Raw genomic sequence first — 21,572 nt, 5'->3', positions numbered from 1 at the left:
CGAGAACATATGAGGCCTGCATGTTAAGTATTGGGTGTGAGAGGCCTTGGTGTTTCCGAAGAGTGGGGCCTATTTGTGAATGTTCCTGGGGAGACAAGCCGCGTGAGAGCTGAGCTGTCTCACTTCCTACTTCTCCGCACAGAATGTTGCCCAAGTCCTTTTTTACTCTCACTGGAACCAATTTTGAACTAAGTTTATAAAAGTAGCAAGTGACTCCCAGAGCACCAGTGAGTGGAACCAGGATCGCTTGTGCGAGCCCGCTGGTCTCCAGAGCCTAACAACTATCATCTAGGGACTCCTGTGATTTGTCATTTGATCTTTGGCAAGTCCCTCTCCTACCCCAGGCCTCAATGTCTGATCTTGTAAAATCAGATTAGATAATCTCTGAAGTTTATATCAGCCTAAAGCTCTTGGATCTTTGTTGGAGCTAACTGTCTTAGAATAATTTCCCTTGTACTCAGCAGACGTAGAATAATAAGTCTCAGCAAAGTGGGAAGACTTTGTCCTGAGGATTGTGAAGGTGTTAGTCGCTCAGTCGTGTCCAACTCTTTGTGACCCTATGGGCTGTAACCCATCAGGCTCCTCTGTCCATGGGATTCTCCAGGCAAGAATACTCAAGTGGGTAGCTATTCCCTTCTCCAGAGGATCTTCTTGATCCGGGGATCAAACCCAGGTCTCCGGCCTTTCAGGAAAGATTCTTTACCATCTGAACCACCAGGGTTCAGATTCCCCTCCTGAGGATTAGGAAAAGGATATCTGGTACCTATGAGCTCCAGCATGTTTATAAAATATATGCCTGCCTGAATTTCAGCTCTTTCCTGAGGATTCCAGCTCTTTCCTTATTGCTTATAAATATATAATATTGCTTAGCAGCTTCAGAATGAGTGTTCTTTCTGGGCAAGTAAAATACATATGAATATTTATTATAAGGAATGCTAGGGGAAGAGAAAGAAAAATGAAATATGTCTGGGTTTAAAGAATCAAACAGCCACGAGGGAGGAGAGGGAAAGGAGGGTGACTGTCATTTAGAGATGCGTATTTATTGTTTAATATAAACTGCACAATAAGAATGTGGATTTGCATAAGGTATGCAGATGAAATTAAAGGTAGAATAAGAGAGGAGAAGAGTTTGTCAGTGGTAATTATCCGTTATATTACTATTCCTTGGAGAAGAATTAAGGCTCTGCATTTCCAAGAGACCTCTGCTATTAGGTATCCCCTGTGAATAACCCAACTGGGCCTGTGCCTCCCTCCCAGAAAGCTCTCCCTGGCGCACGCACACAGTCCTTCAAAGTAGAGACTAGAGCCCCACTAACGGCAGCCAAGTAAGCAAAGGACTTGGCCAAGATCTCTGTGCACTCAGGGGCAGGAATGAGGCAGTATGCCTTCCATTGTCTGGGGACTGAGTAGAAACCAAAGAGCACAGGGAAGCAGGTATTTTTTTAATAGTCTAATCTTCAGCAGGGTCAACTGTGTATTGCCAGGAAGACAATGGCCTTTTGAGCTCTATGCTGCCAAAGCCGCCTTGACAAAGACCCGAGTCAGAGCTGTTTGTCATGAGCAGTGATGGGAGCCCGACTGTCTGGTCAGGACTCAGACAGCGGCCTGTAGGTGTGTTTTCCATTCCTTTAAATTACAGCCTCTCTCTTGAGGCAATTAATCCCAGGCATTTAGCAAGGGTAGCTGCTGTGTTTCTCCCTTGTTCCAGAGATTGCTTTTTCTTGTTTTCGGCACTCATCTTAGACGCTTAATTGTTTGAAGGGTGTTTTTTTCCTTATAAAATGTTTTATAAGAAAGTCTGATTTTTTTCCTCTGTCTCTCCTTCCCAAATACCCCTCTGAGAGTTAATCAGAGATGCACAGAGTTCAGCAGCTGGGAAAGCCATTAATAACTCAGCCAGCTTCTGTCCCGCTGGCTTAAAGGCAGCTTCTGGCTGAGGAAATTGATGAGGATTTCTCAGGTGTTTCCCTGGAAAGGATTCTGGTGAGAAAGAAGCCTCCAGTGACAGAGGAGCAGTGCCAGCGTGTTTGCATACTCGGGTCTTCACTGTTTTTGTTTTTTTAAGTACCCCCACCCACCCACCCCTTGAAACAGAGAAGGCAATGGCAAGCCACTCCAGTACTCTTGCCTAGAAAATCCCATGGACCGAGGAGCCTGGTAGGCTGCAGTCCATGGGGTCACTACGAGTCAGACATGACTGAGCGACTTCACTTTCACTTTTCACCTTCACACATTGGAGAAGGAAGTGGCAACCCACTCCAGTGTTCTTGCCTGGAGAATCCCAGGGACGGGGGAGCTGCAGTCTATGGGGTCACACAGAGTCGGACACGACTGAAGTGACTCAGCAGCAGCAGCCATGCCTTGAAAAGGGCATGGTCTGTGTTACATTGTCCTTGTTCTTCTTGTTTAGTCCCCAAGTCATGTCCAGCTGTGCTGCGACCCCACAGACTGTAGTCCATCCACCAGGCTCCTCTGTCCATGGAATTCTCTAGGCAGGAATACTGGAGTGGGTTGCCATTCCCTTCTCAAGGGGATCTTCCTGACCCAGGGATTGAACCTGCATCTTCTGCATTGGCAGGCGGATTCTGAGCCACCAGGGAAGCCCTTGTGTTATGTTAGTCTTCAGTATTTAACACTCTCCATTATTCCTGCGTGAACTGCCTCTCTGGATCTACCTTTCCCCCACTGCTCATTGGCAAACATTTTCTAACCTTCGGTCTCTGCCTAAATTTGCCTCCTTCATCCCGTGGAATCTTGCTCCATGTTGATCTTGTATCTGCACTGAAGTGAGTGGCACAGTCTGTGTAGTTTTCTAAATTGAACTTCTTTTTTTATTTCTTTGTCCTTTTTTAACACTCTTACACTCTTCCTTTCTCCCCTTACTTCTTCCCACCCCTTCTGCAGAGCCTTTGCAAATATCCTTTACATTGAAATGTTTCCCCATCTCAGCTCCTTATTTTGAATTTTTTCTCCTTTCTAAACTATAGAAGAAGTAGCAGCTAGTCATTAGTTGTTCTTTTCACCTCTCGCTTATTGGAGCCATGCCTTTAGTCAGGGATTTTTGTGTGCCAGCAGGAAAACCTGGGTCTTTTTCCCTCTTCCTGCTTAACTTGTCCACTGGTTGGGCATTCTGGCCTTTGCCACCTTGCTCATGTATGTTTTCAAGATTTTTCCAGTCAGGAAATGTTTGAGTTGTTAACTGTTATAGTCTGTTTTCTCCCAGATGCCTTTGTGATGTTTTTTTTTTTTTTCCTATAGGCAGCGTCTCGTTTGTGTGTTCACCACGGTCCACTCTTCCAGTCAGTCTGTGTACAGTTCGGTCATTTCTGCTTCTTTGCTGGTGTGTCCAACAGTCTGAATTTGAAGTCTTCTCTACATTTTATTGAAATGCTGTTTAAGTGCGACTTCCCTGTCATTAATCAAAATGTTAGATGCATATCCAATCACTTAATATATTGCCTCTTTTGTGGTTCCTAATGTAACCGTCTGACACTGTTTCCACTCTTTCCCATCTATTTCCCTTGAAGTGATGGGACCATATGCCATGATCTTTATGCAACGAGTTGACTCATTGGAAAAGACTCTGATGCTGGGAAGGATTGGGGGCGGGAGGAGAAGGGGACAACAGAGAATAAGATGGCTGGATGGCATCACCGACTCGATGGACATGAGTTTGAGTGAACTCTGGGAGTTGGTGATGGACACGGAGGCCTGGCGTGCTGTGATTCATGGGGTCGCAAAGAGTCGGACACGACCGAGCAACTGAACTGAACTGAACTGAATGTAACCGTCAGTCTGAGACTGTTTGTATCTGAGCCAGCTGGTTTTCCTGTGTATGTATCTTATTTTCCTCTCTCTCTCTATATATATATGTATAAAAGGAGATTGTTATGATATGTTACTCAGAGATTCCCAGAAGATATAGCTATATTTAGATACATTTGTATGTATCTTCCAGTGATCTCTGAGTAACATAAAGCCATTATCTCTGACCACGTTTTGTCCTCCTTCCTCCCGTCTTTTTTTTAAATGGAAGGAGAAATTTAATCAGAAGGAAGTTAATTGTTTTTAGTTTTTAATAACAATGAAAAGAGCCATAGGAAATATGTCACAGGAGCCCAGATTTTCTCCCAGCCATGGTGTTTGTCCATTTTCCTGAGTTATCTTCAGAAGTCCTTTCACCCAGCTCTGTGTCATGTTTGGGTTCTGGCAGTTGCTGTTTAGTACTGTCTCCTATGGGCTTCGCTGGTGGCTCAATGGTGAAGAATTTACCTGCCAATGCAGGAGATGCAGGTTCCACCCCTGGGTCAGGAAATTCCCTTGGAGAAGGGAATGGCTACCCGCTCCTGTATTCTTGCCTGGGAAATCCCACAGACAGAGGAGCCTGGCAGGCTATGGTCCATCGGGTCACAAAGAGTCAGACATGGCTTAGCGACTAAACAACCACCACTGTTTCCTGCACTGCCCCCCCGCCCCCCGCCCCTTTCCTGCTCTTCAAGTCTGCTTATGCCAGATAGAGTGCTGTTTATTGTCCAGAGGGAGAGGGCTCTTTAGCCCTTGTTCAGAAGTAAATTGTCAGCTCTGCGTTGTGATTCTGGGAAGTCCAGCTCTCTCTCATAGCTGTAGAATAAAGTAATTGGATTTGTCCCATGATGCTTCTTTCTGTAACTTAATTTTCAACTGTTTTGAGGCTTCAGTTCAGTTCAGTCGCTCAGTCGTGTCCGACTCTCTGCGACCCCATGAATCACAGCACGCCAGGCCTCCCTGTCCATCACCAACTCCTGGAGTTCACTCAAACTCATGTCCGTCAAGTTGGTGACGCCATCCAGCCATCTCATTCTCTGTCGTCCCCGTCTCCTTCCGCCCCCAATCCCTCCCAGCATCAGAGTCTTTTCCAGTGAGTCAACTCATCACATGAGGTGGCCAAAGTATTGCAGTTTCAGCTTTAGCATCAGTCCTTCCAACGAACACCCAGGATTGATCTCCTGTAGAATGGACTGGTTGGATCTCCTTGCAGTCTAAGGCACTCTCAAGAGTCTTCTCCAGCACCACAGTTCAAAAGCATCAATTCTTCGGCGCTCAGCTTTCTTCACAGTCCAACTCTCACATCCATACATGGCCACTAGAAAAACCATAGCCTTGACTAGACGGACCTTGGTTGGCAAAGTAATGTCTCTGCTTTTTAATATGCTAGGTTGGTCATAACTTTCCTTCCAAGGAGTAAGCGTCTTTTAATTTCACGGCTACAATCAGCATGCGCAGTGATTTTGGAGCCCAAAAAAATAAAGTCTGACACTGCTTCCCCATCTATTTCCCATGAAATGATGGGACCAGATGCCATGATCTTTGTTTTCTGAATGTTGAGCTTCAAGCCAACCTTTTCACTCTCCTCTTTCACTTTTTTCCCCCTTAGAACCCTTTTTAACTTCAAAATATTTTCTAACTTCTCTCATGATAATTAGTTGCACCTTTAGTGCCCATTGATTAGTAAAATAAATGAAGAGCTGTCATGAATTCCCTTGTACTTTTAACTGAATTGGTACTTTGATCACAACTTGAATATACATATTGAAAAATAATAATATACTTAATTTGGGAGCTGCCTTTTTTTGTTTGATAATCAGCTTCTCCTTATAATAATTTGTGGGTTCCCCAGAGTTGCAGTCTACTGGTCAGGAACTTCTGATCTCGTTCTTTATAATCCCCTTTTTACTTTCCATATGGTCTTATCTCTCTTTCCTTGCATCTCCCTTCATCTGTAGAGTTTCAAGTCAAAGAAATTTGCTATGTTAAAGAAAACAGCAGTATGCTGTCTCTTATGGGAAGGTAAAAACCAAGTACTGACTTTAATGGATCAACTTCCAATATCCCTGATATTGATCTGTCTCTAAATACTCAGCATCCAATTCCACCAAGATATAAAAATTTTCCTAGGCTTTCATTTCTGGTTTGTAAGGCTCTCAGTAGTGCCCTTGAAAGCCAAAGTGTTGTCTTGACTTTGATTCCAGGGCCAGTTTGAAGATTATCTCATTAAGTTGAAGATAAATTCAAAGGAAGAATTCAGAAAATTTTCAAGAGGTTCATTTATTTTGTAGAGTTGGTTGAGCAGTTAATTAACTACTCTGTCCAGCCAGTGCCCTTTGGCTTATTGTTCCTTTCATGCATTGGAAACTAAGCCACGTGAAGGTTCTGTCTTCTCTTCTCTTGTAGGAAGCAGTGAAGTGTATTGAAAAGAGCCAGGGCTTTAGAGTCAGACGGATCTTCCTTGAATCTTATCTCAACCACTTACTAGTTGTGTGACCTTGGGCATTTCCCTCTCTGGTCCTTAGTCCCTTATCTGTAGAACACATCTAATGATACTTGATGGAAAACTTGAAAGATTAAATGAGATAACATATTAATTAATAACCTTTGTATTAGGACTTCAGTTCAGTCGCTCAGTCGTGTCCGACTCTCCGCGACCCCATGAATCACAGCACGCCAGGCCTCCCTGTCCATCACCAACTCCCGGAGTTCACTCAAACTCACGTCCATCAAGTCGGTGATGCCATCCAGCCATCTCATTCTCTGTCGTCCCCATCTCCTCCTGCTCCCCATCCCTCCCAGCACCAGAGTCTTTTCCAGTGAGTCAACTCGTCGCATGAGGTGGCCAAAGTATTGCAGTTTCAGCTTTAGCATCAGTCCTTCCAATGAACACCCAGGATTGATCTCCTTTAGAATGGAGTGGTTGGATCTCCTTGCAGTCCAAGGGACTCTCAAGTCTTCTCCAACACCACAGTTCAAAAGCATCAATTCTTCAGTGATCAGCTTTCTTCACAGTCCAACTCTCACATCTATACATGACCACTGGAAAAACCATAGCCTTGACTAGACGGACCTTTGTTGGCAAAGTAATGTCTCTGCTTTTTAATATGCTATCTAGGTTGGTCATAACTTTCCTTCCAAGGAGTAAGTGTCTTTTAATTTCCTGGCTGCAGTCAGCATCCGCAGTGATTTTGGGTTCAGTTAAGTTCAGTTCAGTCGCTCAGTCGTGTCCGACTCTCTGCGACCCCATGAATCACAGCCCGCCAGGCCTCCCTGTCCATCACCAACTCCCGGAGTTCACTCAAACTCATGTCCACAGAGTCGGTGATGCCATCCAGCCATCTCATTCTCTGTCGTCCCCTTCTCCCACCCCCAACCATTCCTAGCATCAGAGTCTTTTCCAGTGAGTCAACTCGTCACATGAGGTGGCCAGAGTATTGCAGTTTCAGCTTTAGCATCAGTCCTTTCAATGAACACCCAGGATTGATCTCCTTTAGAATGGACTGGTTGGATCTCCTTGCAGTACATGGGACTCTCAAGAGTCTTCTCCAACACCACAGTTCAAAAGCATCAATTCTTCGGTGATCAGCTTTCTTCACAGTCCAACTCTAGCTATTTAATAATGGTGGTTATTACTGTTATTCTAACAAACTGTAAAGAAAACACTAAACATTTTTTCTTTTTACTAAAATGACCTAACTTAGGATTGCATTGTCTGATCATCTTCATCATTGTTAATTTTTCAGTCTCTGAAAGAAAGGACTGCCTAGTCTTTTTCTTGTGTTGTTTTTCTTTCACATATCAAAGATTTTTCCATACCAAGGACGTAAACAGATGTATTTAAAGATAATCAGTTGTTGAATGAAATTGATGGGAGAATTTTTCTTCCTTTGGGATCCTCTAAAGCCAAAGTTTCTCTCATCTTTTGATCTAGGGGAAAAAAAGTTTATATATATCTATCCTAAATCCCTTTAGAAGATCTAAACTTCGTTTCAATTTCAGATGCTGCAGAGTTCAGAGACCACATTAACTCAAGAAAAATCTTCCTTTTAGCTCATAAATTTTTTAATCGAGGTTCTCCAGAAATGCAGTATATGAATGTGCCACTCAATTTAGTAAGCAACCAGGATGACTGATTTCTCCGGGGCCTTCACCTAGGGGTAGGACTTTAGTTTGGGACATGTCTTGTCTTTGGGGCTGGTGTCTGATTCTGCTTTAGTGACTCTCTCATGTGTAGTCTTTTTCTTTTTCTCCAGGGACAATGGTGACAGATCCAGGCACCGAGCTCCACGCAATGCCCGGATGTCTGCACCTTCGCTTGGACGCTTTGTCCCGAGGTAAGAACCAGGTAGTCAGCTCTTAGAAGAGGCTTTTCTAAGGGAGCCTTTATGAGAGACTGGGATTTTTAAACCCACTTCCTGGTCTGGATGGTCCACATCTGGAATTATGTCCTAGTGAGCCTACAGTCAAGCCCTGCCACCTAAAAACTTCCCAGGAGATGATTAACCACAATGAAAAGGCATAGAAAAGTGGCATTGGGAGCATCCTGTTCACGAGTAGGAGACCCCTCCACCCCCCAAAAAAAGAAGCCCCAGGAAACCTTAGAAGCACGATCAGGAAGAAGATAGACATGTGTGAAGGGATGTGTCCTAGAAATTTCACTCTGCTCTAGGTTTCTATGGATTCCTAGGCTTAGTTGGATCCCTTATCTTTGATTGAGGGTTGGTAGATGGTGTATGTCCTTTGTTTTAAGGCAGTAGGCTTTTAACACACGGTTCCTTCTTACAGGCGTTTCTTGCTGCCTGAGTACTTGCCTTATGCTGGGATTTTTCACGAACGTGGACAGCCTGGCTTGGCTACTCACTCTTCTGTTAACAGGGTCCTGGCAGGTAAGAAGGAGTTGTTTCTTTGGATTTGAAATTTTAAAGGAAGAGGGAGTCAAGGAGACCTTTCCCTTTCTTTACCTGTGTTGTTATGATGGCATCTTGGCATCTGGCAGAAAGTCGTACTCAGATGCGTTACTTCAGGGCAGGAAGCTACTGATTGAGGTAAACTGCTGCTTTTTGTCCATCCCCTCTTCCTTCAGACTTTTTTTTTTTTTTAATTTGTTTAAACCATTTGTTTCTTAATCCAGCAAATAGACTTTTTTAAATGGAATGATAAAGGTGCCTTGTTCATGTTTTATTGGCAAGGAACTCATGAGCCAGATCCTGTGATTTAATTAGGAGCTGAAGGCACACCTCTCCGATCCCTGTCTGCTGCCAGCACATGGCGTTCCCAGGCCCTGTGGAGTCTTCAGCGGAAGCAGAGAGACCCATGGAGGAGCTGGCTTAAAAATTTCCGCAAAATAGAAAGTGGGCTGGACAAGCCAGCCGAGGCAGTTTTATGGTGGTTGAATAACAGCGACCAGTGTTTGGGGCCTAAGATGTATGACGTGACTGGGCTGAGACACAGGGTGTACTGCTGCTTCTGGGCAGTCTCTGGAGAAGGAAACAAAGCAGATGCTTTTTTTTTTTTACCCCTGACAAAAGGTTTTTCTCTTTCCTCGCCTTCTCCCCCCCACCACCAACTTGTAAATTTATGTACGTGAAGGCATTAAAAACTATAAAAATCAAGCCACATCTTGGTGTATCTTTAATAAGCCTCTTTATTTAAAAAATTCAAATGACAATATGTTTTGGAAAATCTGGGCCATGTGGTGGTTCAAGGTAGAGAGCGATCTATCTGTGTGAGGCAATGGTGCCGTCGAGCTGCAGGAAGGTGATTTCTGACTGAGCTGTGGTGACAGCTGGTGGGTTGGCCGTGGGACCTGGCGTCCTTTAAGTAGCAGGATCCTTGAGCCAGCGTCAAGGCCTGGAAACAACCAGGTACCTCGGTGGTTTCTCTGCTGGACACCAGGGCTTCATAGTCCCAGGCTTGGCAGAGGAGTAGACTGCCCCATGGTGTGCTGACAGCCTCCCCTCAGGAGGGTTATGGTCCTTGGTGGTGAACCCCACGGGCTCTGTGCCTCTCCTTACTGGGCACTTCTGTGTGGCTTGGCTAATGGCACGTGGAAGCTCCTCGCTAGCAGATGATCACTTGCTGCCAGACAATACTACAGAGCTCCTCTCCACCCTTCTTTGTTCCAGACATCTGCCTCCACCACCCCACACAGCAGCTCCTGCTCCTCTGCTGCTGAGAAGTCTCTGTTTCCTTGGCATTTAGTTTTTTGGGTTTATTTTTTTAACATCTCTATATTGTTTTTTGTCTCCTTTGATCTAATAACTCTTTACCTCCATTTCTTCTTCCCTTCTTTATGTCCAGAGGTCTGACCCCAAATGGCTCACTTTCACTTATGGATAGTTTTGAATATAGGGGTTATATTCCAGCAGGCAGTTGTTTACAAGTATGGAATCTACTGAGAAAATTTCTCTATCAGAAGCTGCAGAGTACCCTAAGGATAAGGAAATCTAGACTCTCGGAGACGTTCATTCTTGATTTAGGTTAGTGGATGGTTTCCATTCACATTTAAGCTCATTTCTTTCATTTTCTCAAGATACCGGTTAGAAAGTGTCCATTTTCTTATAGTTGATTTTACATTGTTGTGTTAATTTCTACAGTATAGCTGCGTGACTTATACACATATGTGTATTTTTATTATGGTTTATCCCAGGATACTGAATATAGTGCCCCGTTCTATAGAATAGGACCTTGTTGTTGATCCATCCTGTGTGTAATAGTTTGCATCTATCCTACTGTTTTTTTTTTAAATTGGAAGATAATTGCTTCACAGTATTACATTGGTTTCTGTCATACATCAGGAGGAATCAGCCGTAAGTATACATATGTGCCCTCCCCCTTAAACCTCCCTCCCCCCTCCCACCACGTCCTGCCCCTCCCTCTGCGTTGTCACAAAAGGACGGGTGTGAGCTCTGTGCGTCATACAGCGCGTTCCGTCTGGGTGGCTGTTTTACGTACGGTGATGTTTATGTTTCAGTGCTGCTCCCCCGTTCGTCCCATCCCCTCCTTCCCCCACTGTGTCCACAGGTCTGTTCACTGTGTCTGCATTCCCATTGCTGCCGTGCACACAGGTTCATGCACACCGTCCTCCTAGACCCCGTGTGTGTATGTTAACACGTGTCCGCTCTCCCCGTCGGGCCTTTCTGAAACGCCCTCACTGTCCGTAGATACTCGGTGTCCCTCCAGATTCCATGACGGTTATGTTTCCCTATCCCTTCTCTTGAGAAAACTCCAATAATAACACTAATAGCAGCACAACATTCATTGAGTCTTTGCTGTATGCTGGAGAGTGTTTTAGGTGCTCTTCCTTGTCTTATTTCATTTCTTTCTCAGTAATCCTATGAGATTGGTGCTGTTATCTAATTAACATTGGTAGAAATTGAAGCTCCAGAGTGATGGAGCTAGAAGTAAAGGAGCCAGAACTGAACCAGGCAGTGGGACTTCAGTTTCCTAGTCTGCCTGTCTCCCCACAGCTATTTTTAAGTGCAAAGCATCAAAATAGCATTCTTCTTATAGGTCCTTAATCTGGAAGAGGGAAAGAGGTCCCAGGGAACTTGGCTGATCTTCAGGGGATTTTCCTGTTTGTTTTAATGCCTCCATTTTAAGTGGATTCTAGACATAGCTTTTTATGACCTGGTGCTGCTCGCTCAGGAAAATCTCATTATATAACAACCCTTTCTTCGAGCCTTCGTGCCCTCCTGGACACAGATGCTTTCCTTTTTATTAAACTTACTTGTGATCATATAATAGAGCTGCTGTAATAATGGCTTTTGAAGTGAAGACAAATTAGCATTTTAGCAGTAAGCACTCTTGAGTTTTCCTGGAAAGGGACTTTTCTCGTATATGATTGGAATGAGGTTGTGATGGTCTCACAACAGTTACATTCAGCAGAGGTTTGTTCCGTACCTGTGTGCCAGGCAGTGTTGTGGGCTACCACAGTGAGTAAGACAGACAAGATCCCTACATTTCTGTAGCTCAAAGTCTATGTGGTTGGCCATACCTTAATCATGCTGTTTGGTTCTTAGCTCCAAACATAAGGCAAAACCTTTTGTATGGCGAGTGGCTGTTTGTAGGGGTGAAGCATGGACATTTAGCAGATCTGAGGGGACAAAGCATATCCACACACCTGCAGTTTCAGAAGACATGATCAGTGGCAAATGAGTTTTCAGTGGACCCTAGCCAGAACCATTCAGAATCATCAACAAAAATGGATTTACAGAAAATTAAGATCCATTCTGCCCACTTCCTCCCACAAGAGCCTGAAAGCAGTAATGTAAAACAGAAGCTGCTACAGAGAAGTGTTTTGCTAGTCTGTTAATCTTCTTCTCTTCCGCCTTATCTTGTTGCCTTCCCCACAATTCTGTAGGTTCCTGGTGACTGCCAGTCACCCATCCACCCACACCAAGCCCCTTCTTCAGCAGCACAAATTCTAAACCTGTACTTAAAGATATATAACTACCTTTAAAACTACTGCAACTTGACGGGTATATTTGGCGGAACCTGCAGAAGTCTGGGGAACTCCCTCTGCTGACCTTTCAGCAGACAGCTCTAGCTCTGCGTGTAACAGCAGTCCAGAGCAGAGAAGGAGATGGAGTTAATGACTGCCCGCTACTTTGGCCAGGTACCGCCCCGAGTGGTTTCCCATACATTATCTCCTTAAATGATTCTGACAGCCCTCTGAAGTAGATGGTGTGTTTTCCATTCTGCAGGGGAGAGGGCTGAGGCTCAGAGAAGTAAATGTCGCTTGCCCAGGTCTGACTGCTTCACTCATAATAACTCTGTCCTGTTTTCTGTGCCATGTTTTGCCTGAGATAGGGAGTATCTGCCAAAAGGTTCTTCAGCCTGTAATATTTTTCTGCATGCTTGAGGCCTCATACAAGTGAAATGAGAGGCCCTGCATTTGACATCTTCCTGGTAATTACTGGAAGGAAAACTTCTGAGGGATGGGGACCTGGGTAATGCAGGGTATTAGTTATCTGTTCTGCCTAATCTTTTTGACTTTCATCCTAATGAGCATCTGCTCCCAGCAGATGTCAGCCTGATGTATTTAATTTAGTATTTTGATTAAAATCAATGGGAAGTGTCAGGGATTTTTTTTTTTTTTTGGCTTCTAGCCACAGGTCATTGGGGCCTGGTTGAGTGTCATGGGCTAGAGATGGCCTTGTGCCCAGTCATCCTAATTTCTCTTAGGATTTCTTCTTTGAGCCATTAGTTTAGAAGTGTGTTTTCCAATTTTCACAAATTTCCTTTTGTTGTTGCTTTCTTATTTAATTTCACTGTGATTGAAGAACATGCTTTGTATGATTTCAGTTACTTTAAACTTATTGAAACTTGTTTTATGGGTCAGCATATGGTCTCTTCTGGAGAATGCTACCCGTGTGCATGGGAAGACTGTGTATTCTTTTGTCACTGTGTGGAGGGTTCTATAGATGACAGGGAGGTCTGCTCGGTTGATAGTGTTCTTCAAGTTTTGTGTACCCTTGCCGATTTTCTGTCAAGTTGTTCTACCCATCATTAAGAGTAGAATATTGAAATTTTTACTCATTATTCCTGAATTGTATACTTCTCCCTTCAGTTTTGTCAGTTGTTGCCCCAAATGTTTTGGGTCCTTGTTATGAGGTACATACATGTTTTTAATTGTTTCACCTTCCTGATGAAGCAACTTTTTCATTATAAAATGTCCCTCTGTTCATGTAATGATTGTCTTTTTTTTTCCTGGTATAAATGATATACAATGTTAAATAAGTTTCAAGTATACAAGATAGTGGTTCACAAATTTTAAAGGTTATATTCTCTAGTAATACTGTCTTTAGTTTTCCTTGTGTCAATATAGCTACTCCAGCTCTTTTATGGTTTGTTGATTGCATAATATATCTTTTCCCATCCTTTTACTTTAAGCCTATTTATATCTTAGAATCTAAAGTGTGTCTCCTATAGAAACCATGCAGTTGGATCTTTTTATCTAGCCTGACAGTCTCTGCCTTTTGATTAGATTGTTTAGTCCATGTGCATTTAATGTTATTGATGTAGTTATATTTTTGCCTGCCAATTTTCTGCTTGTTTTCTCTTTCTAATGTCTTTTTTTATTACTCTGTTTCTCCTTTACTGACTTCTTTTGTATTGAGTGGATAGCTTCTAATGTGCTATTTTAATTCCTTTCTTGATTTTAAACTGTATCAGGATCTACTTCAGACTTACACAAACTTAATTCTGATAAGATGTAGAAACCTTGTTCCATTATAGGTACATTCTTGTACTCCTGCTTTGTGCTATTATTGCCATATATATTATGTCTATATAATGAATGCAGTGGTACAGTGTTATAACTATTGCTATAGTTGTTGTAACTGTTGTTATCATTTTAACTATTATTGTATGTTATCTCATGTTCCAGGCATCCTTCTGTTGATTGTGTGTTGTGGGTACAGCTGAGATACATCTTTTATAAGAATTTACTTTTCTTTTCTTGTTAACTGTATTTTTGGTTGTTTTCTGCCTCTCTCATCTTTTTTAGGAAACACTGGTTTAAAAACACAGGTCCACTTTCCTAGATATTTCCCACTTGCCTGGTATGTTAGGAAATTACTTTTAGGAGCCCTGTCTAGTCTAGTTTGGCCAACTAAGTGGATCATTGGCCATGCCGACATTTAAAAAATAGTTTAATTTCTCAACTTGCTATCACAGTTGCCTAATAAAGCAGCTTAATTACTATATACCATATCTTCACTTGAATTGGCAAATCTGGGAAAGATTAAAAATAGTGAATATAGTTGAAGGCTGTCGTGGTACACTTACATGAGTATGAGCAGAAATGAAGGATAATTCTGGTGTTAGAGCCTTTATCTCCTTGGCTGGTCCTTTCCCCATGTTCTTGACCTCTCCAGTAGCCAGGCTGATAAAGGGAGTGGCGCATTCCAGCTCAACATCAATTAAGATAGCCATTTGTAAACCCCAGATAAATGGACAGTTAGTGGTGGTGGTGCGAGCTCGGACTGCTTTAATGATTAACCCGGTTACCTTTCGTTCTGCTCCAGTGATGAAAGTAAAGGCGATAGGGGCTGGCTTGGTTGCCTGGGACACCGAGAAATAAATGTGGCACTCCTCCCAGAGAACCCAGCTCTCACAGATGCCTTTCAGCACCAAGGGCCTTGTACTTATTTGGCTTCCATCAGTCACCGAACATCTGTGCTGTCTCTGCCCCAGCCTTTTATCGCATCTCCTTTTTCCACTAGTGAGAAGTGTGCTCGTCGAGATTGTAGGTTCTAGTTTCTAAGCTGGATTGTCTGTTGCTTCTTTAGGCTTTTCTAGAGGAAAATATCAGGCCTTGTCAGTGAACTTTTCTCTTCCTTTTATAATGTGTGACTAAGTTTTTCTGTGCCTCCATCTCTCTGCCCTAGGAAATTTCCTCTTGATCGCTCCCCGCTGATGCTTTACACCTGTGCTGTTTCTGTACTGTCACTTTGAAATGTACATACCACTTTCTAAAAGCTTAGCATTCTCCAGAGCACTTTGAGTCTTTTAAAAGATTTTAATGGTTCTGCCCTTGCAGAGTTTACTGTCTAGCCAGGGAGTAGCCTGGTTTTCTATATTATTTTGTTCGTGTGTGTTTTTTTTTGGCAGGGGGAGAGGGGGGCTGCATGAAAAATTTAATAATTCCCCTGAGACTTTTAACTGCTAATCCTCATAGGTGTGTGTGTGTGTAACTCAAACCTGGGCTCAAACCAGGAATTTATGAGTTTTGATGTAGTTTGAAGTCACTCGGAATGTGTCCCCATTTCTCTTTTGCATGGGTCTGTGAGCCTAAGTGGGACTCGGGAGCGACAGCTGCTACTTGCACCGTAGAGCTGGCCTGAGAGGCAGTAGAGCCAAGTGTTCAAGAGTTTGGGCTCTGGAGCTAGACTGTCTAGGTTCAGATATTCATGCTGCTACTTCCTCGCAGTGTAATCTTGGTTAATTTAATCTTTTCTTGTGACTCAGTTTCTTCATCTGTAAAATGGGCATAAGGATAGTATTTAGCTCAGAGAATTGTTTTGAGGATTAAATGAGCTAATATAAGCACTTAGCATGTTTGGGTTGGTTTTTGTTTTTTTTTTTTGGCACATGGTACGTGTTCAGTAGACTTTAGCTATTATCATTAGGATTTTGACTGTAAGACTTTGGGGCCAGCATTGAGTTAGAGCTGTGTTAGTCTTCTCACTGATTGTAACCTTGCTGATCTCTCACTGTTCTGTCTTCCTCAACAGTGCACTTTCTGGGTCCCAAACAGTGCTTTCTCCCCTTTGCTATAGTCAGTGAGTTGAAAAAACTGGGAACTTGTGCTCTAAGACACCAGCAGATGGTGACCTGAAGTTCCCTAAGTTGATAGTTTGACAACCTGATGTATCCATTGTTGCCTGTAGTCATGTCAGCCAAGAGGGTTAGATTAGAGGAGTCACAGAGTTTGCATTTGAGTAACCCTTTTCTGTCTCTAATCAGAACTTGCTCTCATGAAATAAGCATCTACTCTCCAAGGACTTGCTCCTTTGTAACCATGGCAACATAGGATTCTCAAAGTGGACCAATAGCATCAGCGTCATTTGGGATCTTGTTCCAAATGCAAATTCTTGATCCCTACCTCAGATACACTGAAGCAGAAATTCTGGTTGTGGGCTTAGGAATTTGTGTTAAATGGTCTTCTAGGTGATCCTGGTGCACTTGAAAAATTGAGAACTACTGCTCTAGATTAACTAATTAAAACAAGGGACAGAGGCAGAGAGGAAGAAATGGGAAGAGACGACTTGCCAGAATCTAAGATGCGTTGGTCCTGGTGAGCCCCTGGTATATGTCTTCTTTATCTGGAGCTATGAGTAATGGAGGGGGGGAAATGAATGAATCTGTTATTGCTTGCAGAGTGCTCAGCTGGTGTATAAGCAATTTTTACTTGATTAACATGTATTGAGCTTCTGTTTTTTCACTGTCGCACAGTGTTAAGTATATTATAGTACCCAGATGAAAAAGACATGATCTCTGCTCTCCATACACTTTCCACCTACTATGTAAGCCCATCATGCTCAGAAACGGATAGAGGACAGTATGTCTTGTGCTAAATGCTAAGGTAGAAGTATACACAAAAAACTGGCCATGAGAGTGCAGAACCTGCCAGCGTCTCTATAGCAGAAAATAGGAGTCTATTAAGCTTTTTTGCTGGGACCACAGGTTTTTGTCGACTCTGCTAGGAGTTTTCTTCCTAGGCAAAATTGACCTATAGCCTTTCTTCTAACTTCTTAACTAATCTCCTGCCTGTTCCCCTTCTTCCTCCTGAAACAGGTGGGCATCAAGGTATCTGGGCTGAGACCCTGCTGTATAACTTGTCCTGTAAGTTCTCTGTACCTGGGGCTTCCCTAGATCTAGAGATCTGAGAGTCTGAGTACTGTGGCTTGTGTACTTCTTAGAAATACTTCCCATTTTGCAGATGCAACTGAAGATGCCCTCTAACCTCCCACGGACCCAGTGTAACGCCAGAACCCTTTTACTTCCGTCTTCTTAGGTTATGATTAGTACGTGCTTTGATACATTTTGCAGCCCCTCAGAACACATGATACAGCAACACAGAAAGCTGTGGAGGAGACGTGAGGAAAGAGTAAGCGAAATATGAGACCAGAGGCCCCTTTTTTTCCAGTGGAGGCAGTAGCCAGTCTTCACTTTGTTTCAGATTAGAGATCTTAGGCACACTCTGCAAAGACTTGAAATAGTCTTCGTTGCTATCCCATCTACTCCATTCTGTTTTACTGAGTCCTTGATAAGAATGCTGCCCCTCCACCTCCTTCGTTTTAAAACGCTGATCTCATATTAGCTTTTCCTTGCCTTTCTCAGTTCATGTCCTCAGGCAATCTCGTTTATTCTACACTGGCTGGAAATGCCATGGGAGCTGGCAGACAGCACCTCTCACCCTCTCTGCCAAAGTAGAGCCAACCTGTGGGTGTTAATTTCCTTTCTTAAACACCTGCTGATCCACAGGGCTGGCTCTTCCCCAGGGTCCTTGTGGCACTCAGCTGGAAGCCCACAGCAAACAAAGATAGATATCTTGGTGTAAGCGATGAGGTGGAAAGAGGCACCTGCACGTGGCTGACCAGGGACCTTTTGAAGTGTTGAGACTCTTTGGGGGGTGTTTCTTTTGGTCAGGTGTTTACTGTCACCTCAGGGCCAGAAAGCTATCCTGTAGTGACATAGTCCAGCCTGTAAAAATAGTGTCTCATATTCCAGGGCTGCCATGACGAACCCCTGTGTTTGTGTGAAGCCCAGCTCAGTGCAGTTGTGTGCCATGCAGACAGGGCCAGCTTCACTACTGGTACCGTGAGCGTGGGGTCATATTCTTCGGGATTGCGTGGCATGCAAACTCATGATTTAGACTCTTATGGCTCGTGCCCAAAAATGTTCTTCCTAGGCAGAGAATTTAACTGGTCCAGGCTGCAGAGGAACAGGGGGAAAACCAGACAGGAGGTCAAAGGTCTAGGTTCCCAGTGGCAGTAAGAGTTTCAGGGAGGTCGGATGTGCTGGAGGCATGTGAGGAAAATAAAACAGCATTCATTTTCATGCATAAATCTGTCCAAGAAGGTGAATTTTCTTCAGAATCTGCCCTGTTGCCAGTGGCAGCTTTGGTAGTACTTGCTCATTTTTCCAATAGGAAGCTCACAACAGTGTCTTTATTGTAATTTCCCTGGACTAGTAAACAAATGAAGAGGAGTGACATGGAAATATCTATTAACTCTTACTCAATAGAGTGAATAGCTTAGAGACTATGACAGTTCTATAGCAGCATTTAAAATTTTCCAAAACATTTCTCTTCCTGCTGAACCGGTAAAAGGGTTGTGGACAGAAATAATGCAGTAACTCAAGCTTAGTACCGTGAGCTAAGGTGGCAGGGTGGTAAAGAATCTGCCTGCCAGTGCAGGAGACGCAGGAGACATGGGTTCACTCCCTGGGTTGGGAAGATCCCCCCGGAGGAGGAAATGGCAACCCACTGCAGTGTGTTTGCCTGGAAAATCCCATGGACAGAGGAGCCTGGCGGGCTCCAGTCCATGGGGTCCCAAAGAGTCGGGACACGATGGAGCACGATGTTAGATCACATTTGCAAAATGCGGTGACTGTGGTGAATACAGTGCTTCAAATGTGCTGAAAACAGAGGCCCTAGAGCACCTCCTTATGCCAGGTGGAGCTCTAAGCGCTGCTCACATATTCTTTCAGTGAGTCTTCACAGTATTCCAGTGACACCTTGGTGTTACTCCTGTTTACAAATAAGGAAACCGAGGCATGAGCAGATGAAGTAATTTGCCCACGACCACAGCTCGTATTTGACAGAGTAGGAATCAGAACTCAGGCTGTCTAGCTTTAGGTTGGGACTTCAGAACCCTCATGGTGTATAGGGTGATTCCTTGTTGGCAGAAAAAGAGGCTGAAAAGTTAAACTCTGGCTTTACTGTACGAAAACAAAAAATAATTTGTTCAGCCTATGAAACCGCTACTGGGGAGCAGGCTACAAATTCTCTTATATTCTTGTTGCAGCTCCTTTCCCCTCGAAAGAGCCCTGTAGAAGAAATACATTCCCAAACAATGACTCCTGAAACGGTAATTACACTGTTGCCATCCCATTGGGAAGAAGGCTGGGGCGGTGATTACATTCCAAAACAAAGCTGTTCGAGTATAATTGCACTGTGCTGCTCTTATCAGTCTGGGGAAGGCAGGCCTCTGGTCTCCATCCTCATTTGTTTTTGAGATGGAATCCGAATAGCATTCAATTAATAGGCAAGGCCCAGGCACAGGGAAGTCAGCCAAAAGAGCCAAGAGGACATTAACTTGCTCGTAGCGTTTTCCTCCCACCGCTTTCCAGACCGTTAAGTATCAGCAGATTTGAGGATGAACCATTTGAAGAAATGTATTTGGCTAATGAAGGGTTAGAGACCCCTGCTTAGAAGGTGTGCCCCCAAGCCTTCATGGGTCTTTGTACTTGAAGAAGAGGTGGTTAGGTGGTAGTGAAATTTCCGTATCATCCCCAGCAGCTTTTGCTCTATCAGAGATTGGTCCTTCCTTCAACTCTTTCCCCCACATATCAAGTGTGTATGTGTATATATGTCTATTTATATATATATTGTGTGTATAGCTTCTAGTTGTGGATCAAGAAGCCCCTCTCTGGTTCTGTTGAGATTATAAGCCTGACTTTTGTGAAATGTCAGCAGTCTAGGATTTCTAGCCATCCTAGCTCTGGATTGAAAGAAGACATAAACCTAATTTAATCGTTTTGTTTTATGATTCAGAGGACAGAAAACTGCCTGTGGCCTCTTAGGGATGCTTGTTGAACTAGAGCAGAGAAAGGGGAACAGTGTCTATGTTATCAGGTTGAGGGTTGCACAGACCCCTCGGGAAGGGTGTAGCCTTGGCCACACAAACCACTACAGAATTCACTGGCTTTAAAAAAGTGTTGCTCCTTACAATTCCATGGATCCAACGTACATTTCTCTGATCTGAGCGAGCTTGACAGCTCTCTGTGTCTGGTGATGGCTTGGCTGGGTATGCGTGGTCGTAGTTGATATAACAGACAGGACAGTGGCCTGCCAAAGATCACATCACTAATCCTTGGAACCCATGAATGTGTTACTTTACCTGGCAGAAGGAACTTGGCACATGTGATTGAGATTTTGGGATAGGGAGATTACACTGAGTTATCTGTGTGGACCCAGTCTAATCACATGAGCCTTTGAAAGCATAAGAGAAAGGCAGACAGGTCAGTCAGCGAGATGCAGTGGTAGAAGATGGCAGTTGTGTGGCGCTCAGCCACCAGGCAGCAAGAAAACCAGAACCTCACTCCTGAAACTGCAAGGAACTGAACTCTGCCAAAACAAATGAGCAAGGAAACAAACCCTTCCCGAGAGCCTCCAGAAAAATAGCATAATCCTGCCACCACCTTGATTTTAGCCCAAGAGACACTCGTTGGACTTCTGACCTGCAGCAATGAAAAATAGTACATTTATGTTAAGCCACTAAGTTTGTGGTGATTTGTGACTGTAGCCACCGCAAACCAGTGCAGATGGCTTCACATGTACTGGCCTCAGCTATGGTGGCTCATCTCTTCTCTCTTCACCAGTTTTTCTCACAAAGTCTCTCAGGCTTCCAGAGAGAAATGAGCCATCAGGTCCCAACGCAACAAGCACTCGGCGAGTCTCTGCTTTTTTACTTGTGTTATTGTCCCATCAGCTAACGAAAGCCACTCGGCTAACCGCAGAGTCAGAGAGCAGATTGTCTCTAAGCACATGGTTTCAGAGGAGAGGCTTGAATCATGAGGGATCATTACACGGGCATACCACAATGAAGTCAGTTTTTGAGATCTGCGGTAGCCTAGTAACTCACTGTCAACAGTCTGCTTTTTAAAGTGTCCTTACATATACATGAAAGGAAAGTTTCAGCATACCAAGGGATATCGATGTATAGATTTTGAATTACAGAGAAATATCTTGATTTTTCTTTATTTCAATGGTTTAAATTCTTATTTGGTTTATTCAGAGAGACATGCATTTGGAAATGACATCCAAATGGAAAGCTAGATCCTAGTTTTCTAGACCGAGCATTTCAGAAAAACTACCTTTTTTCTCTGTTTTCTGGGACGTAGCCCTGCATTTCTGTGTGCTGGAGGGGGAAGGATGTGCAGAAGAGCTCTGTGGGTGGTTGGGCCCCTTGGGGCCACATGTATTTCTGTGTGGGAGTAAGACTGACAGGATTAACTGTGCGAGCGCTTACTAA

The 21,572-nt window shown here is 43.7% G+C and overlaps 1 protein-coding gene across 8 annotated transcripts in view; it reads left to right on the top strand.

Annotated features, from left to right (window-relative positions):
* Positions 1-21,572, top strand: part of AMBRA1 (autophagy and beclin 1 regulator 1) — a 176,588-nt gene that overhangs the window by 70,894 nt on the left and 84,122 nt on the right. For all 8 annotated transcript variants that reach the window (XM_088843287.1, XM_055423953.2, XM_055423955.2 and 5 more), the window contains 2 exons: positions 8,061-8,141; positions 8,593-8,693. In XM_088843287.1, the coding sequence (XP_088699413.1) occupies positions 8,061-8,141; positions 8,593-8,693 (182 nt within the window). The remainder of the gene's footprint in view (positions 1-8,060; positions 8,142-8,592; positions 8,694-21,572) is intronic.

The sequence above is a fragment of the Moschus berezovskii genome, chromosome 14 (assembly GCF_049115385.1).
Source record: "Moschus berezovskii isolate FMDL1 chromosome 14, NW_MosBer_1.0, whole genome shotgun sequence".
Lineage (NCBI taxonomy): Eukaryota > Metazoa > Chordata > Mammalia > Artiodactyla > Moschidae > Moschus > Moschus berezovskii.
This window is presented reverse-complemented; position numbering and strand designations above follow the sequence as displayed.